At 45.5% G+C, this 27274-nt stretch overlaps 1 protein-coding gene across 1 annotated transcript in view; it reads right to left on the bottom strand.

Annotated features, from left to right (window-relative positions):
• The window catches only part of CLMN (calmin), a gene marked incomplete at its 3' end in the record, with an annotated part of 72575 nt that extends 45747 nt beyond the window's left edge, over positions 1 to 26828 (bottom strand). Inside the window, exon 1 of the mRNA XM_082316865.1 lies at positions 26724 to 26828. Within this exon, the coding sequence (XP_082172991.1) occupies positions 26724 to 26805 (82 nt within the window). The 5' untranslated portion in view covers positions 26806 to 26828. The remainder of the gene's footprint in view (positions 1 to 26723) is intronic.
• Positions 26829 to 27274: the final 446 nt, after the last annotated feature.

The raw sequence follows: 27274 nt of genomic DNA, 5'->3' as shown, positions 1-27274 counted from the left end.
CAGGACTCGCACAACTGTCCTGTTTTCCCCACGCTGGTGGCATGTTACAGGCAGATGAAGATTCCCTCTTTTTCAGTTTAATTTTATAAGCTGCTCCAGGATGAAACGTGCCACGTGGTTAAACATGAGCTGCGCTTAGGCTGTGGGATTTGACTTTCATTAGCTGCAAGATGCCACATCACTGGAAATGAAACAATAAACTTATCTTGTTCCAATGACTTAATGCTGCACAAACAGAAGCTGGCTAAATATAGACCATGCCTGCAAAATCACTTTCCATAGGTGAAGCCTACAAAAATCCCCGCTCTCACTGAAGCTGCAAAGCTTGCTGCTAGCTGCCGTCCTGGCAGCCCCTCCGAAGGGGCTCAGTGCTGCCAGCTCTGCCAGGGCTCACTGAGATCGGCTGGGCACACACAGCGCGATCCACACCGACCCAGGCAGGACGAGAGGTGCAACAAATGCTTCTCTGCTCCAGGAATCTTTGTGTTACAGCTGGGCGACGGAGGCTGGCTCTGCCGCCCACAGACACGTGCGAGGTCTGTAGTAGAGCCAGCAGCTGCACCGTCCTCCTTAATGTCCTGACAGCTCTGAAGTGCCAGTGGCAGTCAGAAGTCCTCTTATCCTTATTAGAGGGAGGAAAAGTACTATGGATATACCTCAGGCTAAGAGGTGGATCTATTATTTGGGGCAAGGATGTGATAACAAGAAAAATCAGAGAACAGCTTTTGAAGACAAAGTCCCTTTGAATACTCAGTTTACTAAACTGAACTAAAACACCTGAAGATAGATCATGGAAGAGTCCTCTGTCTGCCTCCACTTACGCATGTGTCCTCACTACTACAGGATGAAGTGTTGCAGCGTCAGCCACAACCAGTATTCTCCGAGGAGCGGTCACATTGCAGTTGGCATTTGCCGGCTGTGGGAATGGCAGCCTGAAGGGCAGCGTGCAGAGCGGGCACTGGGCTCAGGTACAGGTCTTGGCATCAGGAAAGAAATTCCTAAGCACTTGCAACACTGCATTTCTTCTAAACACGGCAGGGGGTTCTATAACATCACTAAGATTAGGTGGCATAAAAATCGTTTGTATTTCCTCCTTCAGTTCTTTTTAAAAGCTGGGCTATTTTAGACAAAGAAAAGCCATTGTTTTAGTGACTGGTAATTATCCACTAACATTTTTCCTGCCTTAGCATATTAAAAATTTTTCAGGTCTCCTTTGGAACTGCGAACAGGCAGTGTTCAAGAAGAACAGTGTGAAAACACAGACCACGCAAATGCACATGGGGTCACTCCTCATGCGGTCACAGGCATGCTGGATGGAAAGGACCTCTGGAAGCCCATATCCCACATTATCTTTTCCTAGGACGTGCTCTAGTCATCTTACCATCTTTGTAGTCTCCCACTGGACCCTCTCCACATGCCTCTTGACCTGGCGGGGCAGGTGGGGGGGGACAACCAAAACTGGACACAGCCCTCCAACTGTGGCCTCCCCAGTAACCAACTAGAGGGGCATGATAACTTCCACGATCTGCTGGCCGTGACCACCTCAATGTAGCCTAGTAGAGGGTTTGCCTTACTCGCAGTCAGGGTGCACTGTTGGGTTGTTTGCAACTTTCATATCTACTGGCATCTTTTGGTATCCACAGTAATGCCCACGTCCATATCAGCTGGGCTGCAAGTCATACAGTCACTTCTCAGCCCCTACCAATGCAAGCAGTTGTTCTGGCTGAGGTGCAAACCATTTTTCTTTTTCTTACTGAACTCCATGAGCTTCATGTTGGCCTCGTCCCCAGGTTTCTCCCTCTGGATTTAGGTTCTCCCATTTGCCACGTGAGTGGCTCCCCCTAATTCAGTGTCATCAACACATTTGGGGAAGGCACGCTCTGTGTCTTCACCCGCCTGCTGATGAAAATGTCAAGCAGCATAGACCCCAGCATTGAGCCCAGAGTACTCTGCGCACTACTTGGTGCCAGCTGGATGTCAGCCCTTTGATCTCCTGAAGTCCAGCCAAAGGTGGTCCCATCAGCCTTCAACCCACCTAACAATCTGTTCCACCAGATTGTGTCTGCAGTATCAGAAAGGCCATTTCCCACTGGCAGAATTTGGCAGCTTTGAATCTCTCCTACACTGGCAAGGATGAAAACACACAGATGGAAAGAGAAGCCATGATATCTCTGAATTGAATTTTTCAAGTCCAAAACAATCTGAGACCTAGGATTGCAGAGGTCAGCGTTGAACTGTACCATGAGTTTATCAGCACAAGAACAGCAGTCTGTGTGGCCTTTAGCTTACTGAAAAAGGATGATGTTGTTCACAAATGAAATTGAGATCCAACAGAAATTCAGGTGCATTTTACGCACAACTTGCAAGAATTCAGTTGAGTAATTCCCAATGTCAACGACTGCCATTTGAGCTTTACTTCCAAAACCAAAGAACATCTTCTCTCTACTGTAGCCTTATTCATTAACAGTTAACAAGGTCACACTTTCAAGAAGATCACAGCACTTGTGGGAAGAGATTTTATAGCTTTCAGAGATGCCACTAAAACGAATAACTATCACGCGATCCAAACTTAAAGTAAAAAATGGTAGCAAAACACATCAACTGACTCCAGTGAGAACTGGCTGTTCAGATGAAGAGATTACCATTTTGGGTGTATGTACACAAATTAGCAATTAGGGGTAATTGCTTTCAGCTGCATTTTGCTGTTTTTAAAAAAAATTAATGACTTGTAATTAACACTAATTTAAGGACAGATGAAAGCCCACGTTGGTGCTGAGAGGAGACACGCCTGACAGAAAACAGCTACATCAAATGCAGCTCCAGTGGTGTCAGCTAGAATATTTCTGCCGTGTTCCCACACCAAAATTACAACAGCTTTTATCTCTCTGTCTTCTCAGGCACTTCCTACCCATTAATCTTTCCCTTTGACCATGGTCAGATCCTCAACAAAGGTACAAGAGAGGAAGAAACTCATTGCGCTTCCTATTACTCCACACACGCTGCCAGATACGAGCCAGACGCTACTCATTGGTATCTACACGTAGCCTCATGTAATGGCACAGGACCTGCCACGCTGATAGTAGTTACACAACTGAACCTGGAGCGGAAGCCTGTGAACCACACTGTTCTGTGATGCACGCTTTTCTACAGCAACATGAAAACAGATCAACATATCCAGACCCAAGATTAAAATGAGTTTGCTGGAAGATTTCCTGGCCATTTCACGTAATCTGCCCTGACAACATTTCCTGTCTTGAAATAAAAAAACATCCAGCCCCAGGCAGCCCTGGTTGCGTTCCTCCGCGTATCCCCATGCGAGGTGAGCCCGTGCACGGCTGCACGATGGGCAGGGCAGCCATTCAGTCGGTTGTGTCTGGTTGAACCTCCAGTTGCGTTACAAGTAGGCAAACCAGTGAGGTGCCAGGGCGATGGGTGGGCGAAGAAGCTACTTCGCCATCGCAGAAGTGTGCTGTGTGGCTCTCCTGGGGCCCGTGAGGAGGTACGTGAGATGAGGCGCTGTGCTTGGTCAGCACTTTAGCCAAAGGCATGTCCATCTCACGAGTACCCTCCCCACAGGTTACAACTCAAAATACAAAGCACTTTGAAGCAATATGGTCAAAAGTTTACCTACTCCAATACTCCACCCTGTAAAAGCGCATGCCTGTTACAGGCTTAAATGCATCAGGCTTGTATACTTATTCTGAAGAAGTGTGCTCCCAGCATCTGGTTAACCAAGCTATAAAACCTTCATGCAGGGTGGTTTAGTGTGCATTTCTCTGGACAGTGTTAAGGCTGGATCAGACCTAAATGTCCATCTGACCCAGGATCTCATCTGCTGAGAGCACATATTTGTCAATACACAGGACAAAGGACAACGGGGACTGGTTCTCAGTTGAGCTTCAGATTATCAAACACCAAGCAAGTCAAAAAGCCCAAACCCCGAGTCAGTGATGCATCTGTCCTACATGGCGAAGGCATGCCTGTTTCTCTTAACTATATTCCCTCCTGTTGACTACCATTGTATTCCTTCAGGTTTTTCTTTCCCAGTCTAACCAGCATTTATATTTGGTCAAATGGGCAGCCTTCAGCATGAAAGAAACATGTCCCCAGATGCACAGGAGCATCAAGTCCTCCAGCCCTGCTTCACTGAGCAGGCACTGAGGTTCCCCGCTGGGGCTGCAGCTGGGGCTCGGGTTAATTGCCCAGTTTCCCACACCATCCCAGCACTTTTCTGGGTTCACCACACATCACCTTCACGAGTGGAGCTGAGCAGATTTAGGCCCCTGCAGTATAACTGCATGTGTATTGTTCATGTGGCTTCCTTAAAAAAAAGGTCTAACCATTATTATTCTGGAGCCCCAACCAGGCATCTGCATTCTTCAGGGGGTGGAAAAGCTCAGAGATCTCATTTGATCTCTATTTCCTCTAACTCTTATTTATACAGTCTCAAGTTCAGGAATCTTTTATTAATAAAAGGCTAATCCCTTATAGTCACCCTGAGGAGCTCAAACAGACTCAAAACAGAATTCAGTCATTTTTATCACTTCACAGCAAACAGAGGTTTCACTGTAAACAGGATTTGCAATACAGTATTCAGACATTTTGATGCTTTTTGGAGCAGAGGAAGCCCCCACCTGCTACTGATTTTCAGTTTAGCCCTGGGTAAAACATTTAAACTTTTCACACCCCCTCTATTCTACTGATTTTGCAATGAACACCCCTTACCTGTTACAAACCATTAACAAAGCTCCCTTTTTGTGCTTCCTCGCCCTCCCCCATGACATTTTGGAAAAACGCTGAGAAGCTGTAACCGTCCTTGGACTCCACTGCCCCGGGTCCCCGGGTCGCTGGAGCTGGAGAAGGCAGAGGGGAAGGTGTCCTCTGCCGCAGCTGCGCAGGGGTGCAGGAAAACAGGAATTTCCCTTTAGGGACTGGCTGCAGAGAATTACCTGGTTGCTTAGAAACATGGCATTAACTACAGCTCAGTTTTCCCCTTCCTTGCACAGGCACTTAAGGAGAGGCGGTAAATCGGCTACTTGGGAGACTCAGGGCAGTCCATCTGCGGAGCGAGACGCGGGGTCACCGCGCCAGGTCAGGCAGCAGGCAGGGGGGAAAGGCAAGTTTTCTGCTCCCCTGCCCCTTTCCCGGGCTGTGCCAGCTCCCTTCGGTTTGCAATGAAAAGTTTCTCCTCGCCGAGTTTCAGCCGCCAGAACGAGAGTCAATCATGCAGCTCCGCAGCCGAATCGCCTGTGCCAGGATTTCGGCTCTGATGACAGTCGGTTGAGGGAATGCAGCTAGGGCAAAGGAAATAAGCATCTGACAAGAAAGCGCAGCTGATACTTAAAGCAGATGATATTTTAAGCAAAAATTACATTAATTTCTGCACCTCTTAGTAATGTTTTCTATGTGAGCTGCCAAAGCATCGGTGATTGGCAGCAACAAACATGCTTGCTGCCTGTTTGCATCTCCCGTACCTCAAGGAGTCAGAGAGAAAGAGGGATTAGAAACAGAGGGACCCAACTACTACTTTGCTTACTGACCCTCACGTAACAGAAGTACGAAAAAATTATCTAGATAAAAGAGATGTGGACTTAATCTCGCACAGTTTATTGTCAAACCAGTTTAACATGGAAAAGCACCATCACTAATGCAAACATGAGAGCATAGCCCACAATGTGTGCTCAAGAGCTTTAATGAAGTCTCTGCAAGAAGAAAGCTCCCCAAGCCTGACGTAACAGGTCAAAGGACAGATGAACTGGCATCTACCTATAAAGTAACAGAATTCGGAAAAAGATACTGGAAAGTGTCCCTAATTTAGATGATTTCACACACATTCACAGACATCAGCTCTCAGACACGGAGTGGAAGGGATATGCTGTGCAGTACACACCTAATAACCTTGTGGACAAGAGCCAGCGGTGTGGTTATCATTATGCTGCCTAGTTATTACAAGCTGAGGGTTAATTATTAGCAGAGCTTAAAATCAAAGAGAGTTTGATCCAGACTGCATAGCTACACACACGCACACAAAGCTACTACCCCGAAGCACTTCCAGTCTCTTTCCAGACAAGTTCAACATAGTTTAGACATGTACAAGGTGGCACACCACGCTAAGGTAGAAGTGACAGGGAGATCGGAGCCAGGTGGCTCTTGAAAAGAGCTAGCACTTACGTGATGGGTGTTGTGGGGGCTTTCCACTGTTGTTTTTTGCAATACCACTTCAGTAGTTGTTTAAAAACAGTTAACATCACTAGAACAAAGTTACTTTTTGAGTATTATTTTTCTGCAAACGAAAATTCTCTCTTTGACCTGGGAAAGGTTTTTTTCAAGGAGGAAGGACTAGAGTTGCCTTCTGCTCCACACTTGCATGCTTTGCTATGAAAAGCAATGAGCTCTGCAAGGACAGGTTTGCAACCATCAGAGCTCCGATTTTGTCAGAAGTTATTTAATGATATTTTATGATTTCAGGCTGGTGGGATGGGGAAGAAGAGGCCAAGGGAACAATGTAAAAGCATGGAAAAAAGACCAAAAACTGAAATCACCTGACAAGTTTTTTTTTAGATTAACAGAAACTCAGTAGAGTTTGGTAGAGTTGTTTATTCTTTTCCACAGCAAAATGCTCTTTGGGCCTACATAAAACATGACAGATCTCTGCCAAGTAAGTCAGAGCACCCTGCCTTGCTCAGAGATGAACATCCCAACCATACCCAGGTATTTTTTCACTCAGTTGTACCGTTAATTCAGCATTAACCTGATTGACTCAATGCTAACAAACACAGTTTTACCACTTGATATTCAATCTGCATTAGGAAGGAAAACAAGGAATGTGGATAAGCAGATAAGGCTGAATTCAGAATCCGCAGTGGCAGGGGGGAATGGACTCTCGCTGGTAACGTTACGGTCATCACCCAGGGCAGTGCAGATGTGCAAGCCTGGAGGTTTCCAAGGCAGACACGGAGAGCAAGGACCACATGCAATTAATAGAAGGACCACACTCTTCTATAAACACCACAGGGGAAAAAAGGAAAGGAGCTTGCACTGGCAAAATGAAACAAAAATGACTAGCCAAGCTGCCTAAACAAGGCAGGGTTTATGTAGGGTGGGGGGCTCAGCTGAGAACACTCTGCCCTTTTATTTGCTCTCGTACTGTGTGCAGCGCATAAACATGGGCTGACGTGACCGAGGGCTCCCCGCGAGCGAGCGGGGCAACTTCCCTTTGGCAGAGAAGGATTAGTGTTTGCCGACTCTGTCAAAAGGAGATCGGGGCCACCTCTGCCTCCCCCGCCGCTCCTGCCAGCCCGGTACCAGCAGGGCTTATACTGTAGTTTGCAGTGCTTACATTGCTGACCCCAAATCTTTTTCTGTGTCTGCAGAGTTACAGCTGAGGCAGAAATTGAGCCTAATTCTCTCACAGCAAATGAGAGTCCTTTCTTCTTCCCAGCATTTAGCATTTCACATTCTCACTGCAACCAACCATCAAAGACAGGGAAAAATCATGGCTCCAGAGGAAATCTGCATGATTCACTGAGGGGATCCAGCTTCCAGACAGCTAGGGCTTAAGGGAGAGAAATCCCACCCATTAAGCCAAAATTGTAAAGGGAGTCCCGGGGGTCTTATGAGACAGGACAGCTAGGTTCAGGAATCACATCCAGCCACTGCAAAGTGCCACGATTCAAGGTGTTTGTCATTAAGAGTTGCAGCTATGAAAAATGCACAGCTTTACTGAGGGCTAAGTCAACACGAGGGACCTTCCAGGCATGTAATACCAGCAGTTTTGGTGACTGCAGATAGGAGTAGACTGTATTTTCATCAAGGAAACATTTGCCAAAATAGTTTTGAAGCGGGCAGTCCAAACAACCTCCCTACTCTTTACACCAACGCTCTCCCAAGCGTGGTTCTTTTGTTAGTAAATCGAATCTTGCTTTATAAATTAAAGCACCTTTCCACTTTGCTCTGCTAGCCATCACGAGAACAGAAAAGATGAATTCAACGCTGTGGCTGCTCCCGGGAACGTCCGATCCTGGAACAACGTCGACAACCTGGCAAGGGCTTGCGAAACACTCAGGCATCTCCCAGCCTTCGCTTGTACCCCCTCCCTGGAGTACTCCTCCAATGCTTTCCATGCATAAATAAACTAAGGTAGGATGAACTTCAAATAGGCCTCGCCCTACACAGTCAAATAAGCTAGGGAAAATGTATGTATGATTTGTAGTATTTACATTTCAAGCAATAAAACTTCTTGTTTTGATATATTATACATGCTGGAATTACTAACAAGACTGCAAACTGGATAGGTGCCTTTTATGCATTGCTTTTTACCATGAAACACTGCTGCGTGACTTTGTTCAGGGACCAAGCAGACCCCAGCAAACTCAGGTTATGGCAGCACAGCTAAACAATGTTCGCCCACCTACCATTTTAGTTTGATCCATCCATTTCCTACCTATCAAGGCCAAAAATTCACATTTTGCAACTGCAGTCAGGCTAGGCCCTGGCTGTGCTTTTGGGTTACTTGTCATTCTCAGTCAGTCACTGCTGTAATCTTATTTATTTATAGTTGTGCTACTGAATGATGTATTTTCAAAAGATTACTCTGTATAAATGAAAGAACATATTTTTTTCTCAATGGTCACAAATTAGAGAACAAAAGCAACATATGCAATGCAATAAATAATCTGGATTTATACAAATTAACCTTGAATTTGTTTGTTTCATAGCTTGCAGTCTGGAAACATGACCACTTGCACCAGGCTAACTTCATTGATTTCTATTACTCAGATAAATGTGCCACAAAAAAAAAGTCTGAGGTGAGGTAGTAGCTTTTATTAGGCCAACAAACAGGAGTTGGAAAAACAACAAAGCAACTTATCAGCCAGCCTAATAAAAGACATTACCTCTCCCTACAAACCCTGCCTTGCTTATGTCATGGCAGCAACTTCACTACCCAAACATTTCTCATCCTAACAATTAAATTTTACATTTGCTGGAAGTCAGAGACTTCCAGTCTCAGTTTATAAATTACTTCTGTAACTGAACAAGATTTTCAGTGCAGAAGGGCAAAGAGAGCACGGGAACACCAGTACTGGAAACAAAGCTTGTATAATTTTGCCAGCGTGGGCATTGGATCTGCAAGTTCCACCCCCACATGCTGCAATCCCGGCATCTGCGGAGAATCCCCAGAGGCAAAACGATGGGCCTTGGGACCAAATTACCTCTCAGCTGACACTGCCCGGAATTACCATCGCTAGTGTGGGTGGGTCTGTATCCCAAATAACTGATCTGAGAGACGAGCTGGCTCCCTTGCAGGCGCACAGGATTCCTCGGGGACTCCTGAGAGGCGGCAGCAGCAGCGAGCTCCTGAAGCGGCTGAAAGCCATTTTTCGTTCCACATTCACTGTCATGGCACTGAATTAGGAGAGCATTTTCTGTGAGGCTGGAGGAATAATTGTATCCCATGGATCACCAGATGAACAGGTAATGTATAGCCATGGGGCAGTGTAGGGATACCCAGGACAGTTTAGGGAAGCAGAAGTTTCCCTGGAGCATCTCAAAGTCTGGAGAGGATTAATAAACTGCTTTCAGGAAACAAGCACATTAAAGTATATAATTCTGCCTTGTCAACTGCACAGTAAACCTATACACACACACAGGCATCTGGCCCTTTCTAAGCATCCTTGTTATTAAGAAGAGCCCAGGCATCCCCAGTGAGCTTCTTGTTGAGTCAGGAATGCAGGGAAATACTCATTAATTTCTTTTCTAGCCTGTTTTTGTTTGGAGTAGCCACACAACTCCTCCTCACTGCCTCAAGGCGACGACAAAAGCAAAAGCAAGAATTACACACAAATTAGCCTCAGCCCCATGCTCCGGCAGGACAGGGCTCTGCATTCAGCCTTTCCAGCTAAACCGCTCCTCTGCCTACCTCTCCCGGCGCAGCCTCCAGCACCGGCGGCTGTGACTGAGCCCAGCGCCACACGTATTGATCCTGCTACAAAGCACACGCTTGGCCCGATGGTCCGAACTCAGAGGTCAGGGTCCTCTCCTCTGCCACCCTCACTGCTTGCCCTGCGTCTGCCTCCGCTGCCAGGGCTTTGGTCGACTTCAAACAGGCAGCGAGGGACCCGAACCACCAACAGCTGGGAACTTGTCTCAAGGAAAACGCTAGCAGAGGTAATCCACCTCTGGAAAAAAGCATCCTTAATTCAATTTAACAGCTAAAGTAGAGCCACCGTTGTTCTGCAGAGGAACCATCATGCCAGCAACCAGAGTGGTTTAGTTAATCAACTTTCAGGAACGTTAATTTGGATTAACTTTTGAGTGTACTCATGTAGACGTACTCTATGTTATTCCTTAGCTACATCATATCAGAGTGGCAGTGGCCAGGTTCATTGCTGCATGGTACTGTAAATAAATGCTAAATCTGTGTTTTAATAGTATCAGGCAGGCAGCAGCTGCTGCTGCTGAATGCCCAGCAGATTGCTATTGCTCTCGGGACTCTCATCAGGGAAGGTACTGAATAGCCTTACGATATTATTGTCTGGCAACAAGCATTTTCTTTCATAAACACCACCTGAAAGAAAAAAAAAAAAAAAAAAAAGAAATTGTATAATTGTATGTTGCAAAGAGATGACGCAAAGGCTTTCCTGTGCCCCTGCTCTGGGCACCAGGCTGTCGAATTTTTATGTGAGGGGAAAATAAGACAGTACACAATCTTCTGAAAGAGCGTGTTAGAGAGATGGAAGGCAGGATACAGAACTAAATGTATAATTCATGGCTTGTGAGAGCCTTGAGGCAAGACCTTTCGGACTTGCTAATTGCTTTGCTGAGAAGTAGGCCAAAAGCCATAATAATGCCTCCTACACCTAGGCAAATACAGCATAAAGCTGTTGTAACATCTACCTAGGGGCTTCCACATCACCCTGTTGCCCAGATGTGCTGCTGGCCCACCTGACAACATGCCAACCAAGGACAACTGCATGGGGTATCAGGCTGATCCGAGGATCTGGATCTAATTCTGGTACGCATTTCTGTACATTCAGGTTTTTGGACTGCAGGCAGATATATTTATATAAACTGCCTGCAGCCATACTGTAGCCCTTGGAGGACCCTCACTGTGTGCTCAGAGCCTTAGCATGCAACTCCATGCACATGCGACCGGCAGAGATGAGCAGCTCCTCCACTGCAGCAGCCTGATTTAGCCCCACTGAGCTCAATGGCAAAAACTTCAGTGGGTGCAAGATCAGATCCCAGTTGCAGGCAAAGATATTAATATGACAAGTAGGGAGGATGAAGGCAAGTGTAACGGCTTATAGTTACAGAGGTTTGCGCATGTGCATAATTTGGTGGATCTAAGTCATGAACAAAGCATCAAAATATCTTTTAGCTTCCTATGCCATAACCACCTCCTCCTCCTCCTCCTCCACGTCCCCAGTGAACACTCTTGGATTTTCTCATCCCAGCAGGCAAAATCATAGGCTTTTATCTACCTACATGTTCAAGGCTCTCCGATTCACATTCTCTAGCTTCAGAAAACGCTACTCCAGCCAATTCTGTGATAATATCCTGCCGACCGCCGCCAGCCACTGCTGCTTCTACTTTGTTAGACCCCACCAGAAGTTAGCCTCAAGGAGCTAAGAAAGGCTTTGCTATTGCTGTTTCCAATTTGCTACTGAATCCAGTTAGAGTCATTCACTGTGTCTGAAGAGAGATGGACTTGCCTCTAAAGCATGGGGATCAGTCGTTCCCTGCTCCGCCATCTTCTCTGGCTCCAGCCCCTCCAGAGCAGTCTTCCTCTTGCTGTGTCCTGTTGTAACCATCTTCCCCTGCAGCATCCTTCGAGAAGTCTAACCCCTTGACTGATACTCTGCATCCCTTTCACAACACATTAGAAAGAATCCCTTTTTAAGCCCTTTCTTTCCCTTTGGTATTATTTACTGATATATCAAAATTACCTTTAAAACTCATTAATAAAATGCAGATCAATATCTTCCATAAAGCAGCTTATCTCCATGAGGTTGCAGAAGTAAAACTACTGAAAGTGCAAGAAAACAGAATCTGTCCCTTAATCGTACTGTGCTGTCATACTATGTTCATGAATTTACTAAAGCAGATTAAATTTTTACTGTTAATATACTTACTTACTTAAAGATGTTCCATCTATTTCTCAGGGTCAAGAATCTGGAAAAGCAGAAAGACTCGAGAGAGATTAAGAAAAAATAAGATGATTAAAGATCCCTGGGTTTGGTTGGTTTCATCTGGAAGCCATCAGTACAGGCTTGTGACAGTCAGTAGTATAAATGAAGCTACCGATTATATGATAATGGAATAAAATTTCAGAGCAAGTTAAACATCCTTTTTGTGATATTTCAAATCACATGATAGTGAAGAGACAGACTGCTTTGCAACACCTTCTATATAAGAATCTTAACTATTAATCTGTAAATATAAAAGGCCTCACAATGAAGGCAGAAGAATTTAAAGGGCAGTTCAAACATCAGTGGAGAAGTACAGTGAAGCTGAGGATCCCCAGACTTAGACCAGACTCAAAATGCCAATGCCTAGCTCTGAAGGTAAATAACCTCTAAGCTATTTTATAATTGAGCAGCAACACGACTCAAATCAAGCTGCAAACCATTAAATGGGCAACTCTCACCTATATAATTTTAAATCTACCTATACCATTTTAACTCTAGCAATGTTACTGTCCTTTACACACTCTCCAGTTTAGGTTTTGACATCTACAAGGGGCAGACAAGGAATTCACAGTTTCCCCAAGACCAGGGGTTTACAGCCCAAATAAGAAATTAAAGCCAAAACATGGGAAAGAGAAAGTGAGAACAACAGAAAAATGTCACTTAATCTTGTGAGTTCCACCTTTAATAAATTTTGATAGCTCCCACATTGGAAGTCATGTAAATAAGCATTAGCAGTAAGTACTGTTTGGTGGTGTTTTATTTTGTTCTGTGACCTACTCATTTGGTCCAAGAGAGAAAAGTCATTAAAAGCAGAATGGGTCCATTGCAATTGCAACACAAAGGGCAGTCTTTCACTTCATACAAAGAATACAGGCACAGATGGTGAATCAACATTTTGCAGGAAAATCCATGTGCTTCCACATTAATGAGACACGGGTTAGAAGAACACGGTATTATACACTGTCGTCATTATGTCAGAAGTGATTTGTGGTCCAAGCTTAGGTATCCAGATGGTGCCAAAAATACTCCAAACTTTCTACAAGCACAAAGCTTTCACTATAATTAAAAAATGGTTTCAGAAAATATACTGGTTTCTCTGAGTATTCCCAGTTCACTTTTAACTGCTGAACATGCCCTGTATTTTGCTTGCAGCGGTTTAACAAGGAGGAGGCGCATGCACTAGAAAACCTCAAAAGGCAGTGCTGGGGAGCAGTAGCGCAGAAGAGGGGAGCTGTATAGGACCATCGCATTCCCAAAGTGTGAAGAAGAAGGAACTGGGAAGCCAAAAGCGATATGGTGCTTCCCTGGTGGATACACCAGCAAGGTCATCAGAAGAGACCTGGTCTCTGGAAGGCATGTCCACAGACCTGCATGCTGGATGGCACCGCAGCAAAACTAGGGAACTACGTGACCCATGTTCATAGTGTCAAAAATAGCTTGAACTAGGAGCGGTGGCTGCTTCTGATTCAGATCAGGTTTAACCCCCTCCCTCTGTGATGGGGTTTATCCATATTGGAGCCAAAGCAATTGGACTTTATAACTAAGTCCCATTATGAACACAATTTCATTTCTGATACGAGCCTCAAAAATCTTCATAAAAAGCTCACAGTGAAATAATTGCTTTCTTTTCACTTCACCCTAGCAGACTCCCACAGGTTTGACTGTATTTTTTCTCTTCGAAGTAAATTGTACAGCCTCTCTTAAAAGGCTCACCTTTAAAAAGCAGCCTAGAAAATATCAGGCTAAATTTGACATGTTTTTCCCTATGTTTCAAAGCCAGGGAAGGGTTCTTCTGGAAGAAGATGACACCTTTTCTACTCAAGTAGATTGAAAATCTGCTGCAGAAAAAAAAGGGGGGAAAAAGAAGACAGACAAAAAGAAAAAAGAACGGAATAAACTGCTGGGAGAGTATGTGGGTGGCAGGATTCAGTCTTTAATCTGACAGGTGTATGTCAGCACTTCTCCACAAACATACCTATAAGGGATCTAATTGTCTTCCTCTCTGCAATGATATAGGTTTGTACTGTTTTCTAATGATACCCCGTATTTTTAGGTTAGCTTCCTGCCAGTCTCTTTGTCTGATGTCCAAAAAGCTAACAAGTTAATAAAGCAAGAAAAGTTGATGCCCTTCTTCATCAATGCATTTGCCCTTCTAAGTATCTCAAGCAAATTGGTCTTGAAATCAAAAATCACATCGTCAACCATGCAACAGACACCGTGGTCCAAAAAGAGATTTACAGACTGGTAACTAGGGAGCAGGCAGAGGAGGCGGCTGCTCAGCTGATGGATATAAATAGTAAAATCCTAGTCAACAGGATATTATTGTTCTTTGGGGTTCCCAAAGAAGCCTTAAGCAATGGATCAGCTCCTACGCACATGCTGATCGCAAGTCAGCACCCCTGTGCAGTGGGGAGGTCCTGCCCAGGGAAGACTCGGGGCTATTTCAGGAGTTACCAGGTCTCAGCATTTCCCATGCTCCAGTGAGAGGAAAGATTGAGAAAGTGGGGGGAAAGGGCTCAGCAAAGCACCTGTCATCTATTCATTCCTTTACGTATTAATAATTCATCTCTAAGAATCATGAGACTAAATAACAATGCTTTCCTCTGCTCATGCCATGAAGCCAAGCCTAGATGGAGAACACCAGACAAATACCAAAGAGCTTGAGAAACTGGGAAGAAAACAAAGAAGAAAAGGCGTCTTCCAGGAGCAGGTCTGAATGGCTTATTTATCAAGCTGTAACTCCACAAGACACCGCTGCAACTGGCTTCAAGTCAAGGCAGCTTACGCTCTCAGGTATCGCAGAGCTTCCATTGTAAACCGCATTTCAAGGTGAGGCAATTAATTGCCTCATTCCTCTATGACCTTTGCAGAAAGGAAAAACAGAACCTGACTGCTCTCCTGTTTTCTGTTAACTCTCTGAGTTCCTTCTCTTGCAGAACATATCCTTATAATCATCCAGGGCAGACAGACATCTTTAGATAGATCTCTCTCTACATTCATGCAGGATTAATGTGTCTCATCCGTGCCCTAGGCAAGCTCTCCCTTGGTCTTCCTCGCTACCCCGCCGAGCTCTTCAGACCCATGCACAAAGGAGACAGGGTTTCAGGACAGTGGATATAGCACTGCTCCCTGTTAAAATAACATTTGGATGATTTGGAGAACTGAACTGAAGAGTATGATTTGACAGCAAGTTCAGCCTGGGATAAAATTTAATCTGATTCATTTATGCATGCAAATAGAAAGCTTTTATTAGCATACATTCCTCAAAGAAAACAAATTATAGTTCCTGGAGATGTTCACCATGAATTACCCTCTTCCAGCTTCTAGTAGCAAGTTTTTTTCCTTCCCCAGCTCTACTTTATCTCCTTTCTAGCAACACATACTCAAAGCAAAGCAAACAAAACTGCTGGAACAAACTCAGTGAACTGAAAGCATAGTAAGAAGAGGCAGAGGGAGCACAGCTGATTTGGATCTTGACTGAGATAATTCCAAAGCACTTGGAGAAAAAAGGGTTTTACCTGAAGATGATAAAATAGTCATTTATAAAGATGATCAACATGAGATTTCAAAAAATACATCTTCACACATAGGGAGAAGTAGAAGAAAGCAGGTTGATCCCATTCCACAAACATTTTGTTCTTCTTGCATGAAAAAAAACCCTAAGCCAAGCCAAAATGAATCTGATTGCACTCAGTCAGCCTTCACACCAACTGGGGTGTGCTGGAGAGAACACCAACAAGCACGAGCAAACCCAGAAGGAAACTGCCTGCTGCCAAACACGGGATCACCACATGCTGGGACGAAAGATGGGTTGGTAGCTTCATGTGAATTATCAAGTTGTAAAAGTTTACGATAGACAAGGCAGCATAGTTGTATTACAGGTCATGTGAATTGTTAGATGACGTCGTTAGCTTTTGCTGTCAGATGGTGAAGGAGAGAAAAAGGTGCGAAGCGAGGAATTTGGTCAGGTGGTTACAATGGTCACCTTGGAAAGAGAAGACCAAGGTTCAAGGCCTGCTCCACCAAAACTTCCCATGTTCACACACAGAAAAGTATGTCATTAGGCTGTCTGGATAACTTTGAAATAACTCCTCCAGCTTTCATGTGCCAGATCCCTAACCCTAACATAGGAGTGTCATCTAGAGAAACACATCAAAACCATGAGACACTCAAATACTAAAGAAATAGAAATAAATCCCTGCTAGAATGTATAAAGAACACATTTGAATTTTAGTCAAGACAAACACAAAACAATGGGAAAGAAAGCCTACGTGCATCAATATTATATGAGTACCAGAACTCAAGCTTGAACCCCTTCTGTAAAACCACAGTCATTAAATGCTACTTCCACAGCCAGAGCAGCCCCATTCTTCTGTAAGGATGCAGCGCGCAAGAACATACACGCGTAGCAGGACCGACAAGCCAAAATGAAGTGGGCAGTCCACACCAATCTTTTTGTCACGTGGACATTACGTTAGCACATTAAGCTGTGTTTTCCATGCAGCTCCTGAGAGGCAGCCTGTGTTCAGGCTCTGAAGCTGATCATTGGTCTGATAAATTAAATGAGCAAAAACTTTGGCTCATAGAGCCCAAACTGCAGCAACTCTGCAGTCAGTCACTCTTTGTAAGTTTTGGTTCATTAGTGAAATGAGAATATAAGAGGTCAAGTGAACATTTGGTTCATAATTAAGCACCTGAATGACAAAGCTGTCTACTGGCTTGAGTGACACAACATAAGGGTCTCGTCTGAGCTGGCTGTAGGCATCCAGACCACCTCTGCAACCAGCTTTCATCATCAGTCTCAGCATAAAAGTGAAAGACTCAATATACATGAAAAAAATTTGCTCTAGAGCCAGCTGTGGGATAGATAATGAAAAAATGCTTAGACTCCCCCCCAAATTAAAGGAAGTCAAGGATTTGAAAGGTACTCAAGACTGACCAGCTGAACCAAAACTGAATATAACTGGCTGTGTTCATCAGTTTCAAAATAGTCCTGAGAGACGGATGGGTACAGCTTTCCAGACCTCAGCGGCTACATCTGGATCTCTCGGCACCTGAGGACGGCCCCCTCAGTGACGCCCGGGACTGGACGGGAAGCGCGCGCTGCCCTTCTCCTGCAGACACGGGCCACCATCACCAGGGTCACAACCGCTTCCTGGCCTCAGAGAAGTCACACTGGTGTGACCTCCAAGTTCTTAAATTAAAATAAACTCATGATGAGTGATACTGTCGACTCTAGCATTACAGACAGAGGATTTTATAGCGTCCTTTAGCTGTATTAGCAACCAAAACATGGTGCTTCCTCTTGATACACATAGTTTAAGACAATTAACTCTCCTATCTTCTTTGACCCTTCTGATAAACACACAATGTTTTAAAGTTTTGAAAGGCCAACACTGCATACATCAAAAAGACCATCTCTTCAAAAGAAGAAATGCAGCTTAGCCAGCAAAAATTCATGCTCTGTCTTCTTTCAGCCAAGGTCAATAATCGTATTAACTTCTGGAAGAAGGCTGAGCACGAGTGCTTTTTAACCAACAGTCCTTTAAAAACTTTTTTCTTTATAATGGGCAGAAATGGAAAAACTCACGCAAGAGTCCCTATAACTTCAAATCACTCCTTGTCATGTATCCAGAGAGATCTAAAAAAAAAAAAAAAAAAAGGACAAAAAACCCCTAACAGGAACTAAATGTTGTTCAGTGGTATTAATCATCGGAGCTGGGAAGTCCCTTACCTGGCGTGGAACCTGAGAACAAGAACAGGGACCGAATGCTTCCCAGCTACTCTGAACAGTAACTGCTGGACTCGCTCAGGATTTGTACCAGAAATAGGCCTACTGAGTACCTTGTCAAAAAGGGAGAGTCAATGCGAGTTTTGTCTCTGAAACCTCGTCTTCTCATTTGGGCAGGATTTTTATGATTCACCGATTTTAAGTATCACATGAAGATGCTGGCCGCAGTCCCTCCTGCGCTATCATTCGGTTTCTGAGGACCACGCTCCTCCCCATTTGCCTACTTTTGTTTGCCTTGTTACTCTCCCTGGGCAAACAGCCCAAACAGATTTATGTTTCTTTCCTTATATATATCCCAGACAATAAGTCTGAAGTGGACATTTCATACTATGTTATTTATAAATACTATATTAAGTTATAACTGCAGTTCATGTTTATCATAAACATCAGTAAGAGCCAGAAAGCTTTAATCACGTGTCCAGACACAGTCACATGAAGGATCAGTTTTAACAAAGTTATCTTCATTGGCATTGCTCTCATTTGTCGTGGTGCCAGGACTCTCTTGCCCTCCCCATTTTTCACTAAGCCAAGAGAAGCATAATCAGCCCTTAGTTGTGAACTACGCTGACTGCATACGCAAAACACCTAGTGATAGACGTTAGGGGGCTCTTTGCAAAGACTACGACAAAATGGCAAAGTACTTCCGAGCATTACTGCACAAGAGAAGGACAGCCCGTGCAGGCAGCCAGCCCCTGCGCTTTGGCAGAGCTTCAGCTGGAGCCCCGTGAAACAGACAGTTCAAGCTGCGATATGGCTCTCACAACATACAACTGATGCATGGATGCCTCATCATCAAGGGGTTTATTGTACTGTTATTTGGATTTCTTTAAGAAAACATAGGAAAAACAGGCTGGAAGAATAAAAATGTAGCTTACCAGAAGCACTTGAGACTTACGAGGCACTAGCAAGATTAGTGCACATCAGAGACCTTTCAGAGGTATCAGACAACTGCTCGAGAGAGTTTCGGTCCCTCTGAGGGACAATCCCAGGTGCAAGACCTAAATCTGACCTTCCATGTAAGTCTGGCTAAAACGTGGCGCACCTGCCCTGGGGGTCCCAGTATAAGAACACGGGCACCATGGCATCACCATGATGGAGGTTAATTAGACACTCGAGGCTTGTTTCACAGCCAGGTAGCTACAAGAGTCTCCAACCCAACCCAAACATGAAACAGAAAACTGAGAAGTCCAGTTGCCAAAAACGCCATAAACCCATCAGTACAGAGAAGCAGAATATGATTTACTGCCTTCAGACAAGATTTGGTCTTCTACTTAAAATCCCTGTGCACACGAAGGCAGTGGTGCCACAATCTGCTCTAGCTGGGCCATTTGGTGGGTATGGGTAGAGCATCCCTGACTTTAGCAGGGCTCTGGATGGACTCAGATGTATGGAGCATCACCGGAGTGTGCAAGCCATCATCGCAGCCTATGGGGTCTGCAATGGAGGGCTGGGGTCTGGCTGGCGTGTAAATCTAAACGCACCACTGAACAGCCCTGGTTCCTGGTAATGGACACTGCGCAAGAGCAGAGGCTTCTTTGCCCAGCTTGGGACACTACAAGATGCACTCATCCCCAGTCTTAATTAGGATAGGATGAAGTTCCAAAGGGATACATGCATTAAAGACAACAAGGACTGCAATATAAATGTTTCTATTTGAAATTAATCCTGTGGCACATATTTAGTGAGCATTTATTTTGTAAACAACTAGAATTATACTACCAAAAGAGAAAAACATTGAAATTTCCGTAATGAAGCAATCAACAACACTGGTCTAGAAAGGCCTCGTTTCTGATTAGAAACAGCAAAAGATGCTAACATAAAAAGTATAAAACCAGGGTAACTCGTTGCTCATAGATTCACTGGATATGAGTTACACTGATATATATCAGAAGTAACTTTCAAGATACTACAGCATAAAATATGTTTCTATATATGTCTGAATTCTTGGAAAATAATTAACAGAATCCCTCAAAGTGTTACACTATTTCAACAAATATGTCTTGAATCATGCCATCGAATTAAGTAATGAGCACAGAGATGAGTGTTACCTTTTAAGTGTTTTTGATAACATCTTTTCAGATTCAGTGGGATTTCTGGCTTTAGGAAGAAATCCTCTCTGCTTGCAGGTTACATGCCCATAGGCATTCACTCTGTAAGACATCCAGGCTGTTGCTACTACAAGCCTCCTTAGAAGGTGCAGATTTAAACTTGTGTTTGTGGCTATAAAGCCTCAAACTACAGCTAAAATACAGCTCAGCTGTTTGCACAGAAATATGCAGCAATTATAATGAAGTAAAATCCATCCTGCAATCCTCCACCTACAGTCCCTGTATTTAACCAGTTGGGGAGAGATAAAAATAGAATAGCAGGTAAAGAGACACGTAGAAAAACACACTGAAAGGTGCTGTGATGCCCTTCACCACCCCAGCACTGACACAGATGTGACTGCTTATCTGGTAATTTCTTCTCCTGAATACATAATTTTGAGAATCTTTTTGACTTCTGCATGACAAGACAGATAACATTTGGCTCTTCCCCTTTAGACATATGCCCTTAACAATCATTCTGCAATAACAGTAAGTTTAAACAGCACAGGACATAAACAAATCATGTTTAAATAGACACTGACAAGCCAAAATGCCCAAGGTTGTTTTTTCTAGTCCAACAGAAAGCTGTCTTTAAAACGGAAAAAGGAAACAAAGTCATTCCTTTGTAATATTTTCAAAGTAAATGCTACAAATACTTCAGGATGCAAGTGACATAACCTTGAAATTGTCTTTAGGAGAAAGAAAATTGTTTGAAATTCTGTCCCAGCTGAGTGGACAAAACAAAAAACAAGCAGGAGAAACTATGAGAAGTACACTGTATTTTCAAACCAGCATTAGTTTTAACACAGTATTTTGAAGACTGTCCTTTTTAAACTAACGCCATTCAACTTCAGGCAAGTGATACAGTCTGAGCCGTCACCAGCTCTCCCAGCGCCGCGGCTGGTCAGTGCTTGAACAGCTCGCCAAGGCAAGAACGAGGTGATGTTGGTGAGCGACAGCAGATCAACCCCATGCCTCGAGTCAGGTCCATGCTTGGGTGCCAAACACAAACAGTCTCTTATGATGAAGTGTTAACACGCGGGTGTAAGAGTTCATTTGACTGCAGAGCTACTGGGCATGATTTGAATTTGGTGTAATTTCATCCATGCAATGGGACAGAGAGCTCAGACTTCTAATTTGTTAGAGAAATTAGGCATTGACCTTGTTCAAACTGCATGCTGAAACATGCAATCTGTACTTTGGCTTACCTCTCACTGCTCCTTTCTTTCACTGCCAGAGTTTGCTACATCTGGAGCAGGTAAAGCTTCCCTCGATTGCTGACAAACACTATCAGGTATGAGTGCCCTTATGGAGACCATCTCCACCAGAAGACTTATGTTTCCAGCATTATCTTTGGTTTCTTATACCTGGATCTGAATCTTTATTTTGGGTGTTTGCATTTATGACCCTCAGGCTTATTTAACTTCACTTTTATATAGAATAGGATCGCTTTGTGGTTCTACAGGGCTTCATCTAAGGTTCTCGAGGCAATATAATCTTTCCAAATGTCACCTTAATCTACAAGGAGCTCCACTGTCTACATGTCTACAGGCAGAAAGAAATCCTGCTGAATATGGGCACAAGTTACGGAAGAGTTAAAGTAATGAACAGTTACAGCACCTTACTTTTGTCAGAATGAATGGATCCATTAAAAAAAGGTTCCCTTCCATTTATAAAATTTCCATGTGTTCGAAAGGCACGTCAAACTATAGCAAACAGGCTGAATGCTGCTGTAACTTGTAATTAAGAAAAAAGACTACTCTCTGTAGTTCAGTGCAACAGTCATAAGAATTATGCTTCATACATAAAAGGATGAACAAAAATACAGAGAGAAAAATTTTCAAGAGCTCCTGACTGACTATGAGCACCTGCCTTTGGATGTCCATCAGAGATGCGTAAGCCCCCCAAAGTAAAGATAGGCAGATACTCTCACTGACAGAGAGAGTTAACTATTATTAGTCAAGGACCCATATTACCTCTTAAGACATAGACTTCAGAACCTGTTATCTCAGAGAAAGCTGAGGTTCATATCAGTAACAACTATAGTTACCACTGTCTAAAGCTTATAGAAGTCTAGATCTTAAGCATCCAAACGGGAAGAAAAGCAAAATCAGAGCGCGCTGGGAGTTTAGGGCTAAGTGATTCACCCAAAGGTACAAACTAGGGCAAGGATGGGGAGCCAGTGGGGCTGGTATTGCTTAGTTTATTTCTTTCAGCCTGTCGTCACTGGTTTTTGCATTACTTCTGACAATGCTACAGTATACTCCTGTGTAGCCCTCCAAATATGTTTGAAGGCCATGCAACCCTCAGCAAAGCAAGCCTGAGACTCAGGAAAGTATTTAAATCTACTGAAATCAAGGAATAAACATCCATGGATTTCTGTGGGTTCTGGATCAAACCCTGAGTGAGTAGCGAAATGACAAGTAGCAGGACTTCGGGCTCCCTGTCTAGCCTCTGACAGAAGAAAGGTAGACTTGTACCATCCCAGCCCATATATTCTTTTTTATGTATATATACGAAATTAACATTCAAACCATAATTATTTTAAAATGGTGGTAACAGCACTTATTTGCCAGAGATGGACAAAACATCTGACTGCACAAGTATTCATCTCCACATATTTCATTCCAAGGAATGTAAGGAAAGATACATACTACTAAATATATATTCAGAATATTGCAAAGCACAGGACCAAAATATCATCTAAAAGAGAATAATTCCTGCTGAGGAGGTTGCCTCTTTCTAGTGAGTGCGATTCACCACATAAGGGAGTATATTTTTGATGATCCTAAATCAAGCCTCCAGTAGGGAAGATTTTAAAATATTCTTGCGTTGTAATAAAATGTTCCCGCTGGTGTTGTAATGAAAGAAAGAAAGAGAAAAAAAACCCATCTCCTGGCAGGAAATTAATTATTAAGCATTCCTCTGCTTGATGATGCGCTCCTACATTCTGCACAGGCTTTCCATTTTTCTCTTTCAGTATGTGGAGAAATTCACTATGGAGAATATACAAACAGAATAAAGAACACAAGAACATCAGTTTATTAAATGCATTTAGAAACCGAACAGACCTGGAGCGAGGAACTCGGTTTGTGCATCACCACACCTGGCGCTTATTCACTCTTCACATTCCCCTCTCCTCTCCTCCATCAGATTGTCACTTTTGCTTCTCTTCTCTGAAATTACCTCTGTCGAGAACAGAAGCAGTGCGCCTGGCTTTTAGCATCACTTACCTGTGACAGCTTTGAACTATCACTTCCTTCATTGAAAAAATAAAATGGAAAATCTCAGATCTTGATGGAAAGGGAAAAGAAAAGCCCATTATCATATAATTATATCTAAATATCCAGATGTAATTCCATTTTTAAAACCATCCTTTTTTTTCTCCTCTATGTCCAGTCAGTTTAGCGAATTTCAGCCCTGGCTGTCAGTTTTAGCCTCCCTGTGAAAAAAGCTGAAAAGCCCACACATGCCATAATTTCACCCATCACTTACATGACAGAACATACAATTCCTGAGGCTACTTCTGCACCCAGCACATGCACCTAGAACAACTCCTGAATTCAGTGGGATCATACCACTGCAAAAGCACCCCAGTGAGAGCAGACACTTCGCAGTAACCGGCATCCTGGATCCTTGCTGGATGTGGATCTACCAATTTAGAGAGGGAAGATGCAACAGACTGAAACAGCATATGCCATCTTCAAATAGTATTGTATGCCAGCAGTGCTCTATAGCTTAGCTAAGACATAATGAAGAACTTTTCAAGAGAAATGAACAATTTTAGCTTTTAAAAACGGAGGCAGAAAGGGTATGGAAAACTGCTACAGCAGATGGCTATATGATGCCTGCAGAAACTTTAATACCAGGTAGGCTGCTCAGGTGCTAGTGGTACCGTTTCTCGTGGTCATCGCCACTTGGGCTCATCTCCTTGGGCTCTTCCATCAGCTGCTGGGCAGGACGGCTCACACACAGCGTAACAGTAATGCCCCGATCTGCCTTCCAGACCTGAAAGACCTCGTATTTGGCTGGTTCTGTGCATCAAGCAGAAGGAGGTGGTCAGTCTCCATCTCTGCATGCAGACATGCCGGTGTTTTCACGTGTTGTTCATATCTGCAAATATTTAGCTGCTGCCTCCTGTCCTCTCCTTACAACATACTCCCCCTTGAGTCTGTATTCCTATCATAGGGTCCCCTCAGGCTGGGAAGCACCTTCACGTATGTAAAATGCCCCATTGAAAGGAAGCGTTCTGGAATAAGGCAAACCATCAGCTTCATAGCACCGCCCCCAAACACAGCTGGTCTTGCAAGAGAGCGCCGTAGGAGCGGAAGACACAGCAGCAGCAGACGGGGACCCTCACCACCCCAGGTCCTTCATGTGGCCCTGAGCAGCAGCTCTGCTGGTGCTGCTGGAAACCCTGCGCCATCCTCGGCTAGTGGTCCATCCTAGACTCACGACTTTCTAGCACATCAAAACAGCTATTGATTCTGCAACTGACAACGACACTAGTGGTGATTCAGATCTCATTGTTTTGAGGGGAGAGAAGGAATTTTGAATTAGAAGGCAGGAGCGAGTTTAATTACTACGTATGAACATAGAGCATATGCTGCCATTTTGCAAGAAACTATCCTGAAGAGAAGCAACACGCTTTGCCACCGAGCTCCTGAGTGACAAAAATCACACCCTCCTGAGTATCAGACTCACCATCTGTAAAATGTTTTTCATCTCCAGAAGATAATGTGCGAACTATGTGTTACAAATCATATATACTGTAAGTGATAGATATTATCACTTGCTCTGGAGCGGCACCTCCGAACAAATGCTTTTTCTCCCCTATAATAGCCCACACCAGGCATAAAACTTCTTAAAACCCTATTTAACAGTGCAAGCAAGGTGACAACTAATATATCTCTCAAAATTCCTCTTGTACATAGTAAGAAGGGAACAGGCGGTTTTTTTCACGAACATAATGTTATTCAAAGGAATTTGCCCTGTAGGATGACATTCTCCTACAGGACTATTGGAATTTTAGAGAAGGCTGTGTGCATCTGTATAAATGCATTTTAAGTCCAGAAAGGGAAATGAGTTTAACTCCTTCTTACACAAATGATGAGAGGCAAAACGAAAAACATCTTATTCTTTTTAAGAAGGGATTTCTTTTCTATTCCTTCTCAAAAGAAGGCCCATGAATTAACGATTAAACCTGGTTTAATCACTACAGTTTTGAGCGACAAGTCATTAGATGCAGGCCATCCATGCTAACACAGAGAATTGACAGAGACAGAGCGAGGAGTCAGAAATGTAGAATTACACTGTAATGAGAGACTGTCAGAACCCAAGGGGAGTCCAACCTGGAATCAACAGCCCTGGCTGTACTCAAAATCTGAATTTCAGAGGTTATGATGATGCAGGTGAAAATGTTGCAGAGTGACCCCATCAGCAGTTAACTGCATTAATACAACATCGGAGCCGAAAGATCAGTTAATTTGAGTCTCTCTTCTGATAAATTATACATCTTCTATAATCAAGCCAAACCAAAACTAATTTCTAGCAACTGCACTGCCTCTGCCAGTAGACAGTGCTTTAGTATCATTATGCATAAACAGGAAGAGATAATGACCTATAATTCAAGTCTATTATTTTTATGGAACATGAAGATACATTGCAGTATAATGCGAGCTGTTGATTAAGACTGGTAAGGTACATTAAATGAACTGTTCTCCCATAAACCGCTACTGCTTTTTCTTCTTTCATCAGTTCTTGCTGTCCTTGCCAATCACGAAGAGTTAGCTGGTGAGGAGCAAACACAACTTTGGAGGAACTACTACGTTGATACCAGACTACAGTCAAACCTAGACATTTGCATCCTTTCCGCCAGCACAGCCCGTGGCAGAACAGGAGAGCATCTTGTAGATGATTTATCCGAAAGCTCTGCCCATGTTTATTCAACAGTGGCTTATGAGAAGGTACATCGAATCGAGTACTCAGATAGCCATCAGTTTCCCTTCAGATTGCGTTGATACGGACCTAGAGCCGTACCCTGACTGCGGCCGTGTACCTCCAGATCTGCAGGTGGGAGCGGCGGGGCGGGCTCTGCCCCCGCTTGCGGGCGCCTTTGCCAGGCTCCGCGGGGAAGAAGAGGCAAAGCCCCCGTTCCCCGGCACCGCGCCCCCCGCGCCGCCCAGGTCCGCCCGGCAGGGAGCGAGCTGAGCCCGAGCCTGCAGCCCCCTCCCCGACGGCCCTCGGGAGGAGGCTGTGGGTGGCAGCGGCCCCCCGGGCCCGGGACCCCGCCTGGGCCGCCCCCGCGTCCCCGGCGCCCGCGGAGCCCCCGCGCCCCGTCCCTCCCGCGGGGCCCGGCGCCGCTCGCCCCAGCGCCGGGGCTCTCGGCGGGCAGGGCGGCCCCGGCGCCGCGCTCGGGGGAATCTCCGGCCCCGCCGCCCTCCCCCTCGGCTGCTCCGGCCCCGCACCGCCCCCGCCTCGGGGAGCCCGCACCGGGCGGCCCGGGGGGGCGGCCCGGGGAGCCCGCGGCAGCCCGGCGGCAGGGCACGGGGCGAGGCGGAGGAGGAGGAAGGACCGGCCCAGGGAGCAGGAGAGGAAGGGGAGCGGGGCGGCGCGGGGGCGGAGGGAGGGGTTTCTCCGGGGGTGTCGGTTTACCTTGGAGGTTCTGCACTCGGATGTCGCTGATGTGCCCGATGAGCTCCTCGCGCTGGAACCAGTCCCACTCCTGCCCGGCCATGGGGACGCGCGGCGAGGGGGGCGGCGGGAGCCGGCGGCACCGGCACCGCCACCGCCGCCTTCACCGGCACCGACGGCGGGCGCGGAGCGGTGCGGAGCGGGCGGGGGGGGCGGCCCCTCTCCGCGCCGCGCCCCGCCCCGCCCCGCGGCCCTCCCCTCCCGCCCGCCCGCCTCCCTCCGCCGGCCGGGGGCGGCGGAGCGCTGGCGCGCAGCGGGGCGGAGCGGAGCGGGCCGGGCCGGGCCGGGCCGTACCCCCGCCGCGGGCAGCTCCCCGCCTGCCGCCCCCCTGCTCCCCTCCCCTCCCAGCGGCGGCGGGGCTCCCGCAGCGCCTCCCCGGCGCGCGGCGTGGGCGGCAGCGCCCCCCCCGCACCGGCCGCCCCCTCGGGCGCAGGCGGGTCCGGCCCCGCCGCTGCGGAGCCCCCGCCACCCCCGGCCCGGCGGCCCGCTGCCCCCGGCGGCAGCGCCCGCCC

This window comes from Platalea leucorodia (genome assembly GCF_965183815.1).
Source record: "Platalea leucorodia genome assembly, chromosome: 7".
NCBI classification, from domain to species: Eukaryota; Metazoa; Chordata; class Aves; order Pelecaniformes; family Threskiornithidae; genus Platalea; species Platalea leucorodia.
The sequence above is the reverse complement of the archived record's forward strand: the minus strand, read 5'-3'. Positions and strand labels throughout refer to the sequence as shown.